The sequence below is a fragment of the Bacillus rossius genome (genome assembly GCF_032445375.1).
Source record: "Bacillus rossius redtenbacheri isolate Brsri chromosome 4 unlocalized genomic scaffold, Brsri_v3 Brsri_v3_scf4_2, whole genome shotgun sequence".
Taxonomy (NCBI): domain Eukaryota; kingdom Metazoa; phylum Arthropoda; class Insecta; order Phasmatodea; family Bacillidae; genus Bacillus; species Bacillus rossius.
In genome coordinates this window covers 48,095,026-48,117,157 of record NW_026962011.1, presented here as the reverse complement: position 1 = coordinate 48,117,157, position 22,132 = coordinate 48,095,026, and the positions used below count along the sequence as shown (strand labels likewise).

At 40.6% G+C, this 22,132-nt stretch overlaps 1 protein-coding gene across 1 annotated transcript in view; it reads right to left on the bottom strand.

The window, feature by feature from the left end:
• LOC134541855 (protein O-mannosyl-transferase TMTC2-like) overlaps positions 1-22,132 on the bottom strand; it is a 441,379-nt gene that overhangs the window by 294,508 nt on the left and 124,739 nt on the right. The window contains exon 2 of the mRNA XM_063385554.1: positions 16,895-17,124. Within this exon, the coding sequence (XP_063241624.1) occupies positions 16,895-17,124 (230 nt within the window). The remainder of the gene's footprint in view (positions 1-16,894; positions 17,125-22,132) is intronic.

The following is a 22,132-nucleotide window of genomic DNA, read 5'->3' as shown; positions in this document are numbered from 1 at the left end:
GGGAGTGCTGCGGGGGGGTTGGTTTCGGAGGCAAACAGCCACGAACATCGCAGAATCGTCGGCGGCGGAGGCGGTGTAGGCGGGCTGATCCGCTTTGCCCGCCGCCGGCCTTCCCCCTCCCCTCCTACCGGCGACGAGACCCGGCGGAGGAACACGAGCTCAGGCTCGGACCTGTGTTCGCGAGGGATCCGCCCCCTGACACCCCGGCCCCTCAGAGACCAGCACGTCGCAGCGGCGAGAGAATCTTCACGGAGCGGCGCACTTGCCACGAAAATCCCGCCTGCAATCCTACTGTTCTTACTCCGATGATAACATATTCCTAGAGACCTGTAAAATTCGCGGGTTCTTTTCGTGTTATGCTAAGATTTAAATAATTATACCTTAGTGCTGCTTCTGCCATTGGTCCACTGTTAATCTGGAGGACTGATGGCCAATTACAGACCCTCACTCATTGAAGTGTCGAATCACAGGCCACCCGGTCGAGACGTCTCACAAGTCAGCAGCCAATGAACAGTTGGAATTTGCCCGAGTGTGTAGAGGATATTGGAGGCCATCCTGGAGGTCATTGAACCCGCGAATTTTTCCGGTCTCTACATATTACAAGAGGCCGGAAAAATTCGCGAATTCGTTTCGCGATAGGCTAAAATACAAATAGTTATACCTCAGTGCTGCCTCTGATATTGGCTCAAAACTCACCTGGATGACGCTGGGCCAATGAGAAACACCCAACCAAAGCTTTATCGAATCACCAGCTGCTACGTTGGGACACTTTACAAGGTAGCAGCCAATGAGTGGGTGGCATTTGAACGAGTGTACGTAGAACTATGGAGTTCATCCTGGAGGTCATTGAACCCGCGAATTTTTCCGGTCCTTGCATATTACTGTAGTTTTTAATTATTAAATCAGAGACAACGTGGTTATTAGGAGAAGAAAAAAACAAAAAAATTTCAGGGACGATATTTGAAGCACGCCCCTCGTGGTTACAAAGTGAACCCTCAACAGCTGTGCTTCTAAGCTTCTTGGGAATCATTTTTTATAGGTATTTTAAAACTTGTGATTACATTTTACTACGACTAATTTAGTTTACAAAATTAATTTTAAAAAATGTTTTTATTTGGCATTCCATTGCGTTTGGTATGTTCCCCGTAATATTTACGAAAGTTATTACTAGAGACAGGAAAAATTCGCGGGTTCATTTCGCGATAGGCTATAATTTAAGAGCGTGTAACTTATTGCCGCTTCAGTGATTGCAACACAGTTTGCCTGAAGGACTGTGAGCCAATGAATGACCCTCAATGTAAGAAGTATCGAATCATAAACATCCCAGTTAGCAGGTGTCACGAGTCAGTAGCCAATGAGCTGGTGTAATATTCCCGCGTACATAGAGGATCGTGGAGTTCACCCTATAGGTCATTCAAACCGCTACACGTGGGTCCGCCATCATTGTGGCACATTTCCTTTCATCGACTTCCGTTTCATTTTCACTGAGTGATTCCCGCCAAAATGTCGAGCACCGAGAGCTAAGATTTTTACAAAAAAATATATATCGACTCTCTGTATTGTCTATTACGTAATGCAGCTGTTATTGCAGCTATTTTAAACTAAACTTTTTTTTAGTCGTTATCTTGAAGCTTACTTTGCACGTGAGTCATTGCAAGTCAACTGATATGTAAATTAAAATCAATATGTTTATTTAGATTATCATCATCTATCATTACAATAATATTATTTCATATTATTGAATTAGTGTGTGAATTATTCAGTGTGACTCATTACACATTTGTCTGTATTATAAGATCAAGCACAAAAAAAATATATTTTTTTAAATTTATTTTTCTGTGAGAGAATTAGCGTAAAGCAAAACTGTTTGCATTTTTTTATTTTGCATAAAGTTATAATTAATTCTTACTGATTGGTTTGAATTGAATCAGTAAAAGCTTACGTTTATTTGCTGAGAAGTACAATAAGAAGGTCATGTGTCAAATTTCACACGCAGTAGCTATAGTTGTCGAATATATATTTAGCGTTTGCGTACTATATACATTGTTACTTGCAATGAATGTTATGTAAAATGTCTGGTAAATTTTTTTCCATAAATAAATATTTTGAAATGGTGTTTTACAGGCACTTCTTAAAATTAAAAATAAATATTGTTTTTATTTATAAATTTAACAAAAGCTTTAGTCCTTAATTGAAATTTTCGGATTTTCATAATTTTAATCAGTTTGTAAATTACGTTGAAAATAAAATCGCTTGATTAAAGAAACACAATATTAAAAGCCTCATTAAAAAAATAAAGTTTATTTAAAAACAAAGTAGTCAGTGTATTTATACTAAACCAAAAATAAAACATTTTCATAACTAATGTGACACTCCGCACATTGCATATCACTACGGTGAATTGCCACCGAAACTCTTTTAGCTGAAAACCATTTCAATGCCATGTTTTCTACAATTATAACGACGAATGAAGTGGAAAGTTCGTTTTGGACGCTACACGTAGGTGCGATTTTTTTTCCTGGTAGTTAACATTGCACGATATTTTGAATTCAGCTTCATGAAAACTACTTGTATTCAGCATACTTTTGAAAAGAGAGCAGATAACCCCCCCCACCCCCACTTCTGGAGGCGTGTGCTTGCGCTTTCAAAATCTTGACCGTGAAAATGGGGTAAATAAACGTAAGCGTCACAACAAAGTTTTATGGAAAAACTTTCTGTGTATTTTCAATTTTTCTGCTTATTGTATACATACAGACCAGAATCATGGTCAGTATACAACATAAAATCACCCTGTCAAGAGACGACTTGTGTAGGTTAAAACCACACGCACAACTCTCGGACCACGCGGCCTAACCCCCCCCCCCCCCCCCCCCACAGTGAATCCTACAGATTTGCGACCCTGAGAGCAGGGATCAAAAATAAGGTCGGTGACGTTACTTTAAAAATAAAAAAAAGGATGATATGACAAACATTTTTTTTTTTCGGGGTCGAACGTCAGCTAAGAGTCTTCAGGCGGGCGCAATACTAAACAAAGCTTTCCTGGAGATTGTGACTGCTTAGGGGAAGAAACTTCAATTTCATCGTATATCTTCTTCCTCTATTTTTTTTCTTTTTTTTAATCAACGGTAGAGAAAAATGGGTAGGATGTGACTTCGTCCCTTCTCGCCGCTCCAACGGTGAGGGGGTGGAAGAAGGGGGTGGGGAAAGAAGTAATAAAAAATAAACCAGGAGGAAGAGAGGGGTGGAGAGGGTTGGTAAGGGGTTGTGTTGTGAAGAGCCCGCGGGGAAGGGGGGAAAGGCAGGAGGAACTGATATTGAAGTTCGTGGGGGACCACTCGGCCAGCCAACCCCCTGGTCTCCTTCGCAAACAAGAGCTAACCAGGGATGAAGCCGGACTTGTCCGGGCAGCGCCTGACCGGGGGATGACGTGGAGGGGGGGGGGGGAGCATGATGAATGGTCCGCGACTGCGGACGGGAGGTTTTCGGACCGAGGACGTTGGAAAAGAAGGGTGTGTGTGTGTGTGTGGGGGGGGGGGGGGGTTTGTTTCTCGCAGCCCTCCTGCACAATCCAGCGTAGCGCGTCCTTCACGGGCGGGACTTACATAAACCTCGCAGGCTTCGCACTTCAAGGCTCATCAACATCCGCGGACGAGCGACTCGGCCAGAGAATTAACTTCAACACTTCATCTCCCAGCGCGCGGGCCCCCGACGGCTGTATTCCTACTACTTTCACACACGGATAGCTGGGAGGAGGGGGTGTTAAAAAAAAGAACGCGGATTTATGACGCAAAATAACTCGTAAAAAAATGTTCTCTCCCGTCTTCACTGCTAATGTCCTTGTTTACTCCCAACGGCTTTCATGGGACATTTGCTGGACATCATCATCATCCCTCTCTCTCCCTCTTTTTTTTTCCAGCTCGCTACAGAAGAAATTAATTCCAGGAGTAATTTACAGTTCGTTTCTTCCCCGCGCCTTTTTCAGCCCAATTAACGGAGGGAAACGTAGATTGACCAGCAAGTGAAGTGTGAGAGAAGATGGTTTTTGATAAATTAAAATGCAACTTGTTGCCTAATACACAACTAAACGCGTTTAAACATCAAAACTAATCCTCTGACACAAAAAAAAATAGATCTACTGCAGTCGATAAAAAAAGCCTTGAAATAGTCATGAATTGGAAAATAAATTTTTCCTTTCGTCTGAGTCTGTCTTGGCAAGCTAAATCTTACGAGAAAAATACATTCGCATAGTTAATTCCACAGAAACATTGTAAGCGTACCGTCAGAGTACATTTAAAACACCGAGCTCATCAAACACATTCCCTTAAAGATTTTTTTTTTTTAAGTTAGGCGCGTTCAGGGTGAAATTTTAGTGCGCAAACGGAAGTACTATGAAGGGCACAGGCACAATGCACAATAGTTCAGTATGATAAATTCTAAAACGCATGCCGACTGCGTGTAGCGGCATTAACCTGTATATTTTTGCTTACGTACACATCGGGCCGGGAAGGGGGGGGGGGGGTGTTTATCAATCATATCGATGTGCCAAAAATATCTTTGTGATAGCAAAACCATTCTTGAATAAACATTATAAACTTTTTATAGACACAAAAACAAATAATTGCAAATTTTAAACCAACTTAATAATCCTAGAATCACAATATTCATTACCAATAACTCAATCCGGCAATTATATAGTGTTATGTAGGTCTGTGGTCTCGTCCTCCGTTGTGCAGTCGACTTTACACTTGGTCTCGGTACGGGGACTCTGGGTTCGAATCCCGGGATGTGATTTGTGTTGTCCTATTCGATTCCTCAACGTTTACCCATTCACCAACAAATACAACAGCAACCACGATTCGGGGTTCCATAAAAAAATACAACATTAAGGGTGGGGAGGGAGGATGGTTGTCTCAGTGGTGACTTTCAGACTTGCCAGTGTGCCACTCATTCTAAAATAAAAAAACTAAAAATAAAAAATAAAAAGTTACGTGCTTAGTCCTGGCCGCTTAGATACTAGGTTCGAACCTTTTCGTTGGTAGATATTTTATGGATAACTTTTTCTTACATTTATTATTATTCCATTTTCACCGTAGCGTAAGATAATAATTTGATTAATAATAGTTTTGTTAGTAAACTTATTTACACTGTGCCGTTAATTTGTCCATACAGTCTGAATCTGAATTCGACCTACAAACTTAGACTGCTGGTCCATCTCGACAAAAATTAAGTTGAAAACCTTGCTTGAAGTGTTTCCCGATGCTGGTATACGTCTTTGAAGTTGTCGCTGAACAACAATTTAGCTGAAAACGACAGAGAAAGTATTTAAGAAAAACCACTGAAAGTATGGATTATTTTGAATTTAATGAAGTTATACAACCACAGCAAATTTCGTCACCGTCACAATATCATTTGATTGAAATAATTGCGGTTAACACATTTATTTTTTTCACATACCTACTTCTGCGATGTGTTGTTTAGATGAAATAATTATGCGACGGCGATGAAATTCGCGGTGGTTGTGGAAATTAGTTCAATTAAACGTGATCAGATGCCCAGTGTTCCATCTTAAATACTTTCTCTATCATTTACAATAACAATTTTATTTCATCTTCATCTTCAAAGAAGTATAAGTACCAGCCTTGGAAAGCACTTTAGACATAATGTAGTAGGACATGTTTTGAATTTATTTTGTGGTGATGAACTTTGAGCCGGGTGTAGTATGTGTATTGGTTGGTTGTGTGACACGGAAGCTACCAGGAGTCAACAAAAGTCCAGGAAATGGTGCCGGGGTTGTGTTGGGGTGTGAAGGGGGGGGGGGGGGGGAGAGGACTCCCATCACGAACCAGGCGGGGACTGAGTCGCCGTGTGTTGACGGAGCTGGGAGGCAAACTTGGGCCAAGTGAAATGGTTTCGCGTTCTCTATAACCCTCCACCACACCCCCCTCCTCCTTCTCCCACCCATCTACCCATTTCTCTCCCTATCCCTCCCCCTACAACCAGCCCACACCACTTTCTGCCCATGCCTACTCTCGAGCCCTGCACAAATAGCAAAACCCAGCAGCTCCCCCCCTCTCAGCGCTAAGCCCACTCTCCCCCTTCCCCTACCCCCCCCCCTTCCTAAAGGGTTACGATTTCCAGTCATTCCTCTCCCCCCTCCCCCTTTCCCGCACGTTCGACGAGCTCCCAGCCATTAAGCGGCGCCCCCTCGGAGCTGGAGTTTGTTTAGCTTTTCCACCAGTCGGTCCGCCGAAATGTTTGCCTTCCACAATTCGCCGGTTTGTTTGATTCCATTATTAGGATGAAAACTAAAGGTTCAACATCACGGCCTTCCCTCGTACAAACAATTCACGAGTTCGGTATTTTTTTTTCCACCTCCTTTCTGTCCAATGTTCGTGTAGTTGGACTTCATTTCCCAAATTGCACGCTTTTCTTCGGAACTAAAGATTTTTTTTTATCCTCCGAAGTTGGCGGGGAAAAAATTTTTTTTACGTTCGGAATGTTGAACATCACCAGTGTCCAAGCCCCTATACCAACCCATCTGTTAAAATAATAATTTAATTTAAATAACTGTATGGCGAGAAATGTTCCTGTTTCAAAGTGTGTAGAAGAGACCAATGGAGCAAAAGTCACTGTGATCTTTTTTTTCTTTCCCCTCCCCTCAACCACCACCCAACCCCCGGGGTTCAGTTAGGTGGAAAACGCCTGGACATGAAACGGTTCGTGTGTGCTGCGATTTGGAAACCAAACTTTTTTTTTATATTTAAATTAGTTCGTTTCCTGTTTGGGGCCGCAGGGTGCCTCGTCAAATTGGGGAGTGTTTTTTTTTTCCACCAGTGGGATGACGTCGGCGTTTGTCTGGAACAGTGAATGGTTCCGACCGATGGTTCTCAAACGACGTGGAAAATCAAGGACTCTGTGATGCTGTTTCTCTTTTCGGTGCTCCCAGTCACAAAAGAAAAATATATAAATATATATATAGTCAGTACACCATGTTAAATTTGCAGGTGAACTAACGTTTATAAATCAAATCGTTTGAACAACCCTGCACACAAAGGCATACATCTCATTCACAAAAGGTCACTGCACTGCCCTACACTTACATTTATCCCTCAGAATATTGCTTACTAAATTTCCGTACATAAAAACCTATACTTTAACTATTGTTTTTCTCTTCTCGCCGTTAAAAAAAGTACGTATTCGTACATTAAGACGAATGTCTGAAATGAAACATTTGTAGGAAATTAAAATAAATCGTTCGGAGTCGGACATTTTCAGATAAAAATATAACCTAACAATTTTTTTTAAGGAATGTTTATGCCCCCTAGACAAGTAGCCAAAAACCTATTTGATAAATTCAAATATGTGCTTAAATGTAAGTGTGGCCTTTTCTAAAAAAAAATGTTTTATCTATTAAACATCTAGGATGTTTAGTCTTTAAAATAAAGACGGAATTTTGTTGCCAACAAAGGTTTAAATGGTGTTCATAAACGGAACATTATTTGCAGATGTATAAAGTTTTGTAAGAAGTAACTAAATTTTATAAAAGTAAATATCCTATTGTTAGCTTTTCAATTTTCATAACTCACTTAAGGCACGACTTCACACAAGAAGCTAGTAATGTTATTTTACTAATTTCAAACGGCTCTGTGGTAGTTATATTTGTCTATACCCGAACATGTTAACATATGGAATCAACATTCATTGAATTACTCTGATGTAATCCATCAAATTAAAGGTTCAAAGTAAAACTTGTTTCACACATATATATAATACAACCAAAAAAACATACATTTAGCGAAATAATTAGCAAGGATCATAACATTAGTTGTTCAGAGGCATTTAATGAAACATCCGTAAGAGTTTTCCCATGAGTAAAATTTATGTCATGAAATCTGAATAACCGAAAATAGTGAGTAAAAATGGGTAGATATGATTTAGTTTTATTTTCTTACCAGTAATGGCCTGCCGGGCGTTGTAGATATCTTGATTAAAATTGTAGTTTTGTACAGACGCCATGCTGATTAAAATGAATGCCATAAGGAACCTCAATAACAGATAAGAAATATAAATATGCAAACACAGAAAACAAATCAAAATCAGGCGATGTCATAAAATTAAAAACGTAGACATCACAGAAAATTCCGTGGAAAGAATTTGTCAACTTTTTAATGCAGCACAGTGGGCTAACAACGAGAAGTAACGACAAGAGTAAATAAAGACAAAAACCATAAAATCCAAAAATAAACTTAATAATCAATAAATTATACTAAACGGATAAAATAAAATCCCTCTGAGCTGACGTGTAGTCTACTTTATATTTTTAGTATCATCGTTGTTTTTTTTTGTTTGTCGTTGCGTTGTATAAGATTATTTGTCTTTATTTACTGTTATTGTTGCAACCGTCTAGTCTTTGTTAGCCCATTGTGTCCTTCTTTGCTGTAATAATTTTTTGACTAATTCCTGCCAAGATATTTTCATTCTGTCCACACATATATATATATATATCTTTACTGTCTGTCTGTTATTGAGTTTTTTTATGACATACATCAATCAATATCATCAATATCGTGTATCCAAATCTGCATCTTAAAGCTATATTTCCCATTACAAGAACCGTTCAAATAAAGTAGAAAAGTACGTCTTTTGGAAACAACCTGTGCATGTCACCATGGGCATTTCACCCTGATGCATATTCCGATGGCGCGAAGTTGCAGGAAGGAGGGGATATATGAGCAGGTTGGGTGCCCGAGCGCAGATTGGCCCAGGGGGGAATATAAATTGTGGTCACACGAGACGAGGCTTAGGGCACGGGATGCTTGATTATTCACGCCTGACCAGGTTTTGGGTTGGGGAGGGGGAAGGAGGGGGGGGGGGGGAAGGGCTGAATGACCACGGAGCTGCCGTCCTAGTGTGTGGACCGGCTATCTCGAGTCGACACCCGAGCAGTCCCCGATGCCTCGGACAAAGCTTTAGAACCACCCCCCCCCCCTTTCACCCCCCCCCCCCTTTTACCCCCCCCCCCAACCCACAACCACTTTCCTCATCGGGCACGCGATCCAAGGGTCGCACCAACCCCTGCCCCTCTCTCTCTTGACGGCTGTATTTTATCGGCTCTGGAAAGGGGTTGGTAACAGTTCTGAGGGAGAGAAGAGTGGGGAAAGACGAAAATAGAGGAAGGAAGAGACCACTGGACGGTCCAGCTAGCACTGGATTACTCCCCCTCATCTGTGCGGATATTAACACTCGCCCGTATCTCTACTCATCCCCCCCCCTCCTTGTCTTCCCACGTCCCCGAAGGAGGGACTCGGGGAGTGTGGGGAGACGGAAAATGGACCGACCACGCGATAGTGCCTGATTACTCGGATCGGGCGATTCCGACCCCTGTGGTGTCCATATCAGAATCCTCCTGTTCCTTTTTGAATAACAGACCTGACCGCATTCAACGCACATTTAAGATTGGCACGTATACTTATAAGCCTGATATTTACCTGTCACTTCATCATCTCATTTTTATGTTACGTTAATTAACGCGTAGACATTTTCTAAGAGCTAAAATATTCATAAAAGTTATGGCAAACATTTGTATAATTAACATAATTTACTGGTATAAATGTCGATTTTCAATAAATTATTGTGACCTGTCAACTGTATTCCACAATTGAATTTTGTTTGCGTAAAATGACAGTCCTGCTAGTTATATATATATATATATATATATATATATATATATATATATATATATATATATGATACATTTAATTAACACTACTGAGGTGTCAACTGACTTAAAGTTTTACACTAATTGTTTTATTTAACTTACGATACAAAACTTTATTACACGCAAATCATAGTTAGGTCATAAAGAAGGTAGAACCACTGAATTTTGATGAAAAAAAAAATATCCTCATTTTGTTATCAAAAAGTTACAAATAAAATCTTACAGTAATGGTTTATATATGATCTATAAAATTCTGTAAAAATACATAATAACAACTTTAAAAGTTGAATATTATATGGAAGTAAATATTAAATAATAAACTGGTATGTCTCAAAAACGTTTCCCGAAATGAGTGGTATCTTTTCTAATTGTATTTTAAAAATTCTACGATAAATTCTACTCAGAAAATGGGATTGATTAGTGCCAAACTTCACCACATACCACATACCAATATTAATATAGTTAATTGTTACAGTGCGAAACTTCTGACACCCATTGTAGCATGTCGAGATGTTCTTTCATTCAAGTTAACGTAAAGGAAGTTCTGACACAACCAGAGTTAAACTTGATGGATAAGGATATCATGGGGAGAGGGAGGGCAGGGGAGGAGGGCTAAGGTAGTCGTAATATTCGCCTATAAGTAGGGGCGTGCAAATTTCGCGAAAAGATTCCGAGACCAGCTGAAAGTTAAAACACTGCAGCATCATCTGTGTTTCTTAATTGGGTGAGTTTCGTTCAGGTCAGTGTAGATTTTTACAACACCAATCACCGTGAGTCAGTGCGGAAGCAAACAAGTCCTGATTGGCCCGGTCAAATAAGGCATTGACTTATCTCGCAGACGGCCGCCAATCACAAGGAAGAAACCACTGGCACGGGTATACTTTGTTGCAGTCTAATAGGCGCTCAGATTTATTCGCGAAAAATGCCTGCCCCTATCTATAGATTTCTCGGCATTTAGTGCTAGAGTCCTTTAATTGATACACCGTCGGGTAATTGCTAGGGAATCACTATTTACTCGTCGTCTCTGCACGCTCAGCCCTGTGCGAGAGGTCCGGTGGCTGTAGGCTCTGCTCCGCCCGAGGATCGAACCCGGGACCTCGCTAGCTGCGTATACCGAGGCGAGGCTCGATACGTCTTAGTTGCTTCACGGTGACCTCGCGACATGGCGCCGCCCTGGCCTAGCTGGCTCCAGTCCTTCAGGACACCAGACGGTGGTCTCGAGGTCAAACCAACTGTCGGGGACTACTCACGTCACGACTGCATGGCGCTTTTTAAGTCCACAATTTTCAAACTAAACAATTCCTCCGAAGTTACATTCCCTTGTATAACTATACTTAGGGGCATGCAAATTTCGCGAAAAGATTCCGAGACCAGCTGAAAGTTAAAACACTGCAGCACCATCTGTGTTTCTTAATTGGGTGAGTTTCTTTCAGGTCCATGTAGATTTTTACAACACCAATCACGGTGAGTCAGTGCGGAAGCAAACAAGTCCTGATTGGCCCGGTCAAATAAGACATTGATAGGGGCAGGCATTTTTCGCGAATAAATCTGAGCGCCTATTAGACTGCAACAAAGTATACCCGTACCAGTGGTTTCTTCCTTGTGATTTGCGGACGTCTGCGAGATAAGTCAATGCCTTATTTGACCGGGCCAATCAGGACTTGTTTGCTTCCGCACTGCCTCATGGTGATTGGTGTTGTAAAAATCTATATTGACCTGAAAGAAACTCACCCAATTAAGAAACACCGACGATACTACAGTGTTTTAACTTTCAGCTAGTCTCGGAATCTTTTCGCGAAATTTGCATGCCCCTAGGCATTGACTTATCTCGCATACGGCCGCCAATCACGAGGAAGAAACTACTGGCACGGGTATACTTTGTTGCAGTCTAATAGGCGCTCAGATTTATTCGCGAAAAATGCCTGCCCCTAACTATACTTACTGCACAATGCATAGATTTACACATTAAATAAATAGTAAACGACTATTTAATCATCTGGAACTCAAACTTTTTTATTTTATTTTTGATGTATAAACATCTTAGCACTAGGTGCACAACATTTTGGTAGGATTAATTACGTGAAAATGGAACAGTAGTCAATGTGACACAAAGATGGCGGACCCATGTGCAAGAACATAAACCAGCATATAGTAGTCACATTCTTAAACACTGGGGGACACCTTAAACGTATTTGTGCGCCAAATTAAACTTAATAATGGTACAACTATACTTTTATATTATAATTTGTAGTCATAAAAAGAAATAATGACCAATTAATAAAAATACGCAATACAATTTTGACAGTCCTTAATACGAATTCGATGTTGTGCCTTCGAAGGGAGTTATGATAATTTTTTTTGTCCTCTAACTCTTCGTTTTCTACACCCCATGATATTATAGTTGGTCGTATCAAAAATTTATTTAGACAAAAGATTTTTGATATTATTCCTACGATATATAATACGTTTGAATGGATGCAATATTATTTCATATTTTTCTGTTAATAAATAAACCTTCCCCTTTTCGATCCTTCTTGGTCGGATTTTGCCAATTAACGAGCTCGAATGAGATCTTCCATTACTATATTTTGTACATGAGTTTGGAAGTGATTTGTGCATAATTACGGCAGTTATTGTGTCCATAAAAAGTGATATACATATTTAGATATATAAATATATAGGTACATAAACTTTTGAGTTGACTATGATTTTGGGGTATATGGACCTTGAAACAAAAAAATTATATAAAAATTGTCTGGTATTCGAACCATGGAAATGACTAGAATATTTAGTATTCATTTGAAATCTACTAAAACGTGCAACATACAAGTTGTCAGGTAACATTGTAAACTACTGTATACTAATGAACGCGTAAATGTTTAATTATAAGATAACTCAGTCTATGTTTCACAGTACACAAGCAGCTATAAAAATATAAAAATATTTTATTCTTCTATTTAGGTACGATTTGTCTCTCATAAACCAAAATTAATGATTGCTTAAGGATAATTTTACTTTTTTTTTCATGATATTAGTTATTTAAATCCAGGAATATTAAAATAATATTACCATAAATTTACCGATTATAGCCTAATTTAATTAACATAATATTATGTCAGGGCTCCAAAGAATTTTATTTACGAAAATGAGTAAAAAATTAAAATATTACCTCTTAATTAAAAGTGATAGAGCTTATCACATATTTACTAAGTCTACCGTTACAATACGCGTGATGAAAGCAATAAATTTTGACGTGTGGAACAAAACACTGGCAAGAAGAGTGGTGTTTGTATTTTTTTTTTATTTATATCGCGTAGTAATTTTCGCTTGAAATTTAGTGGAATGCGCAAGCACAGCCGATAAGCCGCGAGTAAAAGGAAGAAAAAAAAAGTATTTTGCAATACAGTGACAAATTGCCAAACATTTCAGCGAGCCAGTATCGTAAGAGGAAATCAGCTACAATTTCAGTGATTGGGTTAGCATAAATGGTCGCTCGGTCGTTGGTGACGCTGAAAAATCAGCCGTTTCAATGGGCGGGATACACCATTTTCCACCAGTTTTTTTATTCTGATGCGCATTCATCGTTCTATTGCAGATACATTACACAGCATGACGTAAATTTACTTGTATGAGGACTCACCCAACATATACAGCATGTAAGGACGTAAATAAAACATAATTGTGACAATACTTGCACATATAGCCTAACCTATTATTCGTTCCACAGAGGAATGCTTTAAAAACACGATAAAAAATTTAAGCACAAAATAAAAAATGTTAAAAATATAAAACTTACATTGGGTAAATTTGTAATTTGAATAAAATAATCAAAATAAAAGCTGTAGGCCTCCGTTTGACCATAAAAGGAAAGGACTTTTAAGGTTAATCATTATAGTTCTGAAAATCGTTTTGCTTAAAATAAGTTTTAGTAAAGTCTTTAATAAAAAAAATCTGGAAAAAAAATAATTGGTCAGGTAATTTCAGAAAAGTCCTTCAAATAAACTACAAACTGTAAAACATTAGGTGTATAAATAGTTTAAACTAACGAAAGGATTGTTTTTTTTTTTTGGACACCATAGGGTTTGTATGTGTTTCTTTCAACTCTCAATAAAATTACATAATAAGCTAAAAATGGTTTAAAATTACCTTCGTTTGGAAATACTACAGTTTAGATAAAAATAAATAAATTTTAAAAATAACATATTTTATCCAGTTTTTTTGCTTTCTTTCCCGGACGACTAGGCTCTCGAATATATTCATTTGACTAACTGAATAATTCGTTTCCTTTTTAACAACAGATGCGGACAAATATGGACGAAATTATATCAGTAATTTCTGGTGACACGTTCGAAAGATCAGCAAATTTTGATGTACTGCAGGTGTGAAAAATCGCACGTGGTAATCCTCGCTGCATGTACCAGGCGTTCCCTCGCGACCTGTCGCGGTCGACGCCGCGGGCAGGTATACCAACCAGCAGCACGGCAGTTGTACCAACCCTCTCCCACCCCCTCCCTCCTTAAATAACCCCCCTCCAACCCCTCATTTTCATTCCCAACCCATCACTACCGCGTCAGCCTCCCTGCCGCTTCATCGAACTCCAGACCGCGAGTGATTCAATTAACCACGTTCCCGCATTAGCAGCAGTTAATAATCGACAAGGCTGGGACTGCGCATGCTCCCAGCAGTGCCGTGTCGTTCCAATTGGGTCCAGTCCTACCCCCCCCCCCCCCCCCCCAAGAGTCCTTGTGGATCCCCAGCGGTGCACATGCGTGCTCTAGCCCCATCGGGGTTTCACTATCATTAGAAACAGGAACTACTCGCGGATGGGTCGTTACCACAACGCCAAAATACCATAACGCCGAATATCAAAATTGACCACAACGCCGACAGCAAGAAAACTGCCGTGTACCACAACGCCGAAATAACAACTGAATGAATTTGTGTGTGTTTCTTAAATGTACCTTAACGCCGAAATACCACAATCAAACCTAACCTTACCTTATCTAACCTAACCTAGCGTAATATAACCTAACCTAGTCTAACCTAACCTAGTCTAACCTAACCTAGTCCAACCTAACCTAACCTTTGTGGCAGTCCTGCAATGACATTTTTCGGCGTTAGTGTATTTCGGCGTTGTGGTATTTCGGCGTTGTGGTATTTCGGCGTTGTGGTATTTCGGCGTTGTGGTATTTCGGCGTTGTGGTATTTAGGCGTTGTGGTAATTCGGCGTTGTGGTTCGTCGAATTCACATCGCGAGAGGCTAGAATTAAAACACGTCTACCCGTATATGCTACTCCTGAGATTACGCCAGTGCTATCTAAAATAACCCGAGCCAATTAAAACCCCTCAAAACAAAATAATGGACGACCCTGTTACCATGTCTCACTTAAGTCGGTGGCCAAATTGAAAAGAAAAAGTTTTTTTTTCATTTAGTTAAAAGTAAAAAAATTAAATTCTTCCCGATCTGTAGGATTTGACGACTAGTTTAAAGACGGTATTCCAGGACACAAAAATTAAGGGCTTGGTGTTGAATATGCTACACCTGTATCCTAACCGTATTCCTAGTGTATAATAGGACACGGTCAGTCGCTTATTTTTAGAGAACGGTTTTGGTGTCATATGCGTTGCCGATCTGTTGCCCAAATTCCGCGCCTGCGCAGTGCTAATTTTTTTCGATGATTTCGTCCAGGTGGCGAACAAGTTTCTGGCTCCATTAACTCGTGTATAGTCATTTTTTGTGATCATCAGGGGACGTACCAAGTGTGCAGGCGTGATAAAAAAAAATATGATAGAAAAAACTATCCTGGTAAATATTTTGTACACTTTAATGGTTAAAAACAAGAAGAAATACCTGGTATTTTTTTGCCGTAGCAATTGTACCGATGGTTAGTTATCAAAACGTCCACTGGAATACGTTGGAACCAGTTTCTAGACCTCGCGCAGGGAACTGTTTATTAAAACGGTCGCACTTTCTGTTCCCTTGCTGGGTTTTTTTTTTTGGGGTTTGGACACGTTCTGGAATACGTCCCGCGAGTTTACGTTTCGGCGCTCGAAGTTGGTAGTCGGTTGGAAGACTGTCCAAGCGGGCCGCCGGATCGGCTAGCACTGGCCTCGGTGGTGGAGGGGGGGGGGAGGTCGTGTCAGGACGAAGACACACGCGTGTTTGGCAAGTCGGGTGACGCCGCAAAATGACCAGACACTCGTGTGCGGGGGTTACGTCAGGGGATTGTGGCCGCAAGTGCGGCTCCGGAGGATGGGCGCAGGGGGGCGACAGCCCCTTCCGAGCCCAAATTTTACTTCTTATTTCTTCATAGAGAATATTAATGTTAACTTAAAATACTTTCGTTAATGTGCTAAACTCTTCTTTCAATCAAATATTTGTACGAAAAGACTAAATTTCAGTATTTGAGACCATATATATTTTTGTGAATATCCCAAGGGCAATGTCATGATTACTAACTGCATCCTCCTGCGTGTGAAAGCCCTGCCCGATAGGTAGAGACCTGCGAAATTCGCGGTTTTGATGGCCTTCAGGTAAGACTGCACATACCCCCTGTACACTCGGGCAAATAAAGCAAGTTCATTGGCTGACCGACTTGTAAGTCGTCTCAGCTGGTTTGTCTGTGATTCGATCCTTCTTTGGTTGAGGGTTTATAACTAGGGACCGGAAAAATTCGCTGATTCAATGACCTCTAGGATGGCCTCCATTATCCTCTGCACTTCTCAAGTAAACACGCGTGTTCATTGGGTACTAAAATTGTGAGACGTCTCCACTGGGTAGCTTGTGATTCAACGCTTCTTTGGTCGTTAAGTCTCTCATTGTCCCAGAGAGCTCCAGTTAAACCGCGAGCCAATAGAAGAACCAGCAGAATTGTACACGTGTTTGAATTTCAGCCTATCACGAACTGAATCCGCGAATTTTTCCGGTCTCTATATTTATAACTGGTTGAGATTCGTCCAGATGAACAGTAAGCCAATAGCAAAATTATCTAAGAGGTAATTGTGTTTGAATTCTAGCCTATCAACGAATGAATCCGCGAATTTTGCAGGTATCTACCGATAGGTCTTCCCGGAGCCGACATTGGTTGTGGGTTGTTGGGGGGGTAGGGGGGGTGGTTAGGGGGTCAGCCCCGGAGGCAGGCGACGGGTGACAAGAGTAGACGCCGCGGCACCCACCTGTCGTCGTAGACGAAGCCGGCGTCCAGCGTGTTGTAGTAGAGCAGCGCCGCCAACAGGCAGCAGGCGAGGTTCACGGCGTCCATGGCCTGGCCTGGGAGGGCGGGCCCCGCCCCCCGTCGCGGCCCGAGGGGGCGGGTGGAGCTCAGGCGGCGGCGGCGGCCGTCGACAGCCGCCTCCCGGGGGGCGGGGGCGTCCGGCTGCCCTCTGCTCCGGTCCCGGGTCGGTACCTGCCGCAATCACGCACAACCCCCACTCCGTCACATCACCCTTTCTCACGTGACAACGTCTTAAACCTAGAGACCGGAAAAATTCGCGGGTTCAATGACCTACAGGATAGACTCCAATATCCTCTACACACTCGGGCAAATGCCAACTGTGCCTCAGGATAGAATTCAAAGTTATAGGTGTCTTCGACCCATGTTTACTTTCCCATTGGTTGATTTCTTAGCGAGAACATTCTTATCCTTCTTATTTGGCACTACCTGATTCGCTCACTTCTCTCCTAGCTGGACATCGTTCGCTCACGGTCGTATAGGGGCGTGTCCAGATAACTGCGGACCAATCATGAACACAGTGCGACAGTGTGGAGGTTTGCATTCTAGCTTGCGACTAAATGGATCCGCGAAATTTCCGTGGCTCTAGTCATAACCACTGATAAGTAGAGACCTGAAAAATTCGCGGGTTCATTTCGTGTTATGCTAAAATTCAAATAATTACACCTTAGTGCTGCTTCTGCCATTGGTCCACTGTTAATCTGGAGGACTGAGGGCCAATTACAGACCCTCACTCATAGAAGTGTCGAATCACAAGCCACCCAGTCGAGACGACTCACTAGTCAGCAGCCAAGGAACAGTTGGCATTTGCCCGAGTGTGTAGAGGATATTGGAGTCTATCCTGGAGGTCATTGAACCCACGTATTTTTTCGGTCTCTACTTATAAATCGATGAACGCCGGCTGCACGCACGAAAAAAAGCATGACTCATCGTCACGTTCCGCCTGAGCCGAGCGTGCAAGAACCGGCCAAACAACCGTTAAAAAGTATGCAATTTTTTCATCAATGTTTTCTTATGACGTTATCAAGTAAAATTATCGACCGTAAACCGACTTTGCAGACAACCCCCTTTTTTTTCACCCCCTAACCTGACTTATTATAAGTGTAGAGTAGGTTTTCAGTACCGGGAAATCCCAGTCCCGAAAAGTATCGGGGATTCCCGGTACTTTTGACGGAGAAAAGAACTGGGAATTTAAATTAGATTCCCGGTTCTTTCGGTACGTTCTTGACTCGAAGTCAGCAGCTTAAAACTCAGTTTTTATTGCGTGCTAAGGTTGCTTTCATTTGATACTCTCTTCTGGCAAGGCGATCTTTGCGGGTGGGGTGAGGGGTGTGGTGGTTGAACCAATGTTCTTTAAATAACGATGGATTTAATTTTAGTTTGTAATGAAAATAATATATGTTATTTTTATTTAATAATTTTGTGATTTAAATTAATGTTTTTTTTTGTTTGAATGCGTTTTTTTTAAGTTGATGATTGATAGTAAGGCTGAGAATAAAGTGATTTTTTGACGTTAGTAGATACGTTTTGCAATAAAAAAATAGAAAGACGAATGTTTATCTTGTTACTATTTGTCACTAAAATTTGTTTAATTGTTCAAAACTAACTATTACTACTTCAATCACCGACTGCAGTACCTATGAATAAGTGCGTGAAAAATTGTGAGATACTATTTATTTATATGTGTTTTATCAGTGACTATCTTTTGGTTCCAAAATTTTCTATAACAAAATTCTATAATCTTAAAAATGAACGAATTTTATAATTTTGTCGCCGTCATTGATGAAAAAAGAACATAATATCCATACCTTTACTTGGTTTCCTATAAATTCATGCTCATTATGTACATACATTTTTTTATCTATGAGCCAACGTGCCAACCAATAAGAGGGGGGGAAAACATCCTAACTCCATGTCCTTCAGGCCTACCTCGACACTGTTTAATAAAATAATAAATAAACACTAAAAAAACTGCTTTACTACGTGTCCAGTATGCAACAAATCAAGAAAATCAAGTTCCGTAAATTAATAGCTTGCTAAATGTGCTGAAAAAAAATAGCTTGCCATTTAAATATTTATTTGTTATTTCCATTGATCAATATTGAAGCATTGTTTGACATAAGAGTAACAAGTTTTTGAGTGAGACAAACTGACAGTTCCACGTGGTCATCAATCTGGAAACTATTTAAAATTGGAAAACATTACAAACCATGTTGGAAACACTGAGTGTGATAATGGTGTGCCAAACCTTTAAAAAGTATTTTTTTTGCTCTTTATTTTTGGCCCATATATATCAAAAAATACAGAATAAAGTTTAGTGTGGTAGGAATTCTGAAAACATATTTTCTATTCCTCGTGTGTCCCACGCCACTTTGGAAGTCGCCGAAGCTGACGTTTGACAATATTTACACAACATGTGATCGCAGCATCTCCCGACGTACCTGACGAGTGAAGAGAGTGGCCAGGAGGGGGGGGAACATTGAAGGCAGAACCTACACAAGCTTCCTACTACAGACTCACCCCTCCCCCACCCCCCTCCCAACATCCTCAGTTGACATTTCTAACAGATCCAAAGCAAACACGAGACCGCTGGAAGAGACTGGCGCTCTCGACCGCAAGAGGAAGGAGCGAGCGGCGAAAGTAAAAACAACAGAACAAAGTCGTGGCGGAGGGTTTTATTTGCTCGGGGCGTATTGGCCAGCCTGTCGGTCCGTGCGAAAAGGAAAAGGCCAGGGACGGGGGGGAGAAGGTCGTAAGAGGTGGACGGGGGGAAGTACGGAGGAAGGATATCGGGCAGAGGTCAAGCTGTTCCGTGACGTCACACACGCGGTCAAATGGGCAAGCAGAACGAACGAGTTAGGCTAGGAGGGGGGGGGGGGGGGGAGGTGAAACTCCACGAAAGCTTGTAAAAGCTTTAAGCGCGTGCTGCTTTTTATAGGATTATAAACATTGCAGTAGTTATTCTTGTGTACACACTCTTTGAACAAACCAGGAAAATCCCCGTGCCGTGTGTTAGGAAGAAGAAAATGATTCTTTTTTTTTAAGTTTCAGGAGGTTGTTTACAATACGTGCAATTTAAGTTTTTTTTTTAAATTTAAATAGTGTTTGACTACCTCGTTTCTAAAACAAATAACGAATGAAGGTGGTTAACGTATTGTTACTACAACAAAGAGTGAATGAATGAAGGCGCGTAACGTCTCGTCAAGATGGAGGTCACTAAAGGAGATGAGAAAGGTGCCTTGGTTAGAGAAGCGGGAGTACTAGCCCAGGAAATGAAAGGAAAAATTGTATAAATGTCGGGAAAAATTAGAGACAAGCTGAACTTTTGACAGGTTTTAGGACCCAAAAAGAGGTGTATTTTCCCAAAAGTCCCCATCCCTCCCCCCCCCCCCGTGCTTCCCCCCCTATCATCCTTAAACATCCGATTTGCCAGCATTTGGATTAACCTTCATATCTCCGTTGTTATTTATCGCAGTCAAATTTTCTACATATAGTTTTATTCCTTATATTATTATCTACAATAAAGTTATTTATAGTTTTGTTCTAAGATTGGCAGTTTACTAGATATTAGCTGAGGAATGTCAATTTTTACAATTTTATGTTAATTTTGTTTAGAATATTTAAGTTTAAAATTTTAATTTGGGACAATTTCACGAAATACTTAATATAAAAAGTGTAGAATGATTCTTTAGCTTTCCAACGGCATTAATTTTTCATAGTTTGGATGACGATAACATGAAGTAGAGGGCCGTAAGTAAACTAAGAACTCACTTCTCGCAACCCGGACTTAAAAGCAATCTGCCGCACCCTATTCAAGCTCGCTCAGCTGGCCTTAAACGTTACTTGTAATTCTTCCTAATTATTCTAAATAAATTATATATACAATTTTAGTTCAGAATAGAAAAACAAAGTTGGTTTAATTTTTATATTATTTTTGCCAGTTTTGGTTCGGGGGTGGGGGGGGGTGGTGGGGGGTGGGGGGGCTTCAACCCTAACCCACATAGGATCGTTCCATTATTCACCACCTATGGACCCGCCGAGTCCCGGACTGGCAACAACCGGCAGCTGTGAACTAAAATACATGACTGCTTATTCACAGTATGTATCTTCCACAGCATCACAGACCACCCACCCACCCACTTCAAGCTGTTGTGACATTTACTGAATTATTTACTTCTTTATGTGCATTTTTCTTTTCCAAACTTGGCTATTATTTACACATCATGCTATTTAGTTTGTATAGACTATTTCTACTTACAACAAAAGTACTTCAAAGTATTTTACAAACAGATCTATTCATAAAGTTTTCGACTCAACACCTACATACATAATTATTCATCATCAATTGCATCTTCATCTTCATCTATGGCTGTTGCATTGTTACACGAAATACCATTGCAGTGTTCACACATAGCTGTGCAATGTAAACCTGTCTTTCGACATCCACAATAGTTCCCACATGCAGATTTACATGAACATGTCACTAAGTGCAACAGATCGTTTGGTGCAAAAGGCTTAGAATTGGCTTAAGTACGTTTCTCTCGCCTCCAGCTTCTCTTACACACTTATCCAAATTAATAAATGGAAGAGCCATGACATATGTTGAGTCACATTTTCCCCTTCTGCTGTTAATGAGGTTCATGAAACCATTCCATCCTGGTTGGACATTCATTCCAGAAAGCCAAATAAAGTTTAGAGGAAACATGGTTGCTACTGTGAAGTCTGAATTTTTCAGCTCAGCTTTTAATTCGTTGTACTCTTTCACAGTAATGCTACTAAGTTTCTTTGGGTAATATCGTATCCTAATGCATTCTGGATTAAATGTTCCAGAAGATTTCCTTGCAACATTTACTTGAGATTCAACACTAGAATCTGGGGTAATAGTTTGGACACCGCCCATTGCATGAAACGTGTTCACGCCATCCAGTGTTCGATCATTGACATCAGCATTATCAAAAACATGATGTATGAAAGCATCTTCATTGACATTTGGTGATTCTAAATTTATGAGAGCATTAATGAACACGGAAGCTTCGTAATAGGATGCACAAATACCCATAGAAGATAGCATGTTGATAAGATGCTTAGATCCATATAAACGATGTAGTGTCAGAGCTAAGCCAATGTGAAGTGGTGACAAAAATTATCTGAGTCTTACAGCTGATATAATAGCATGGTTCAT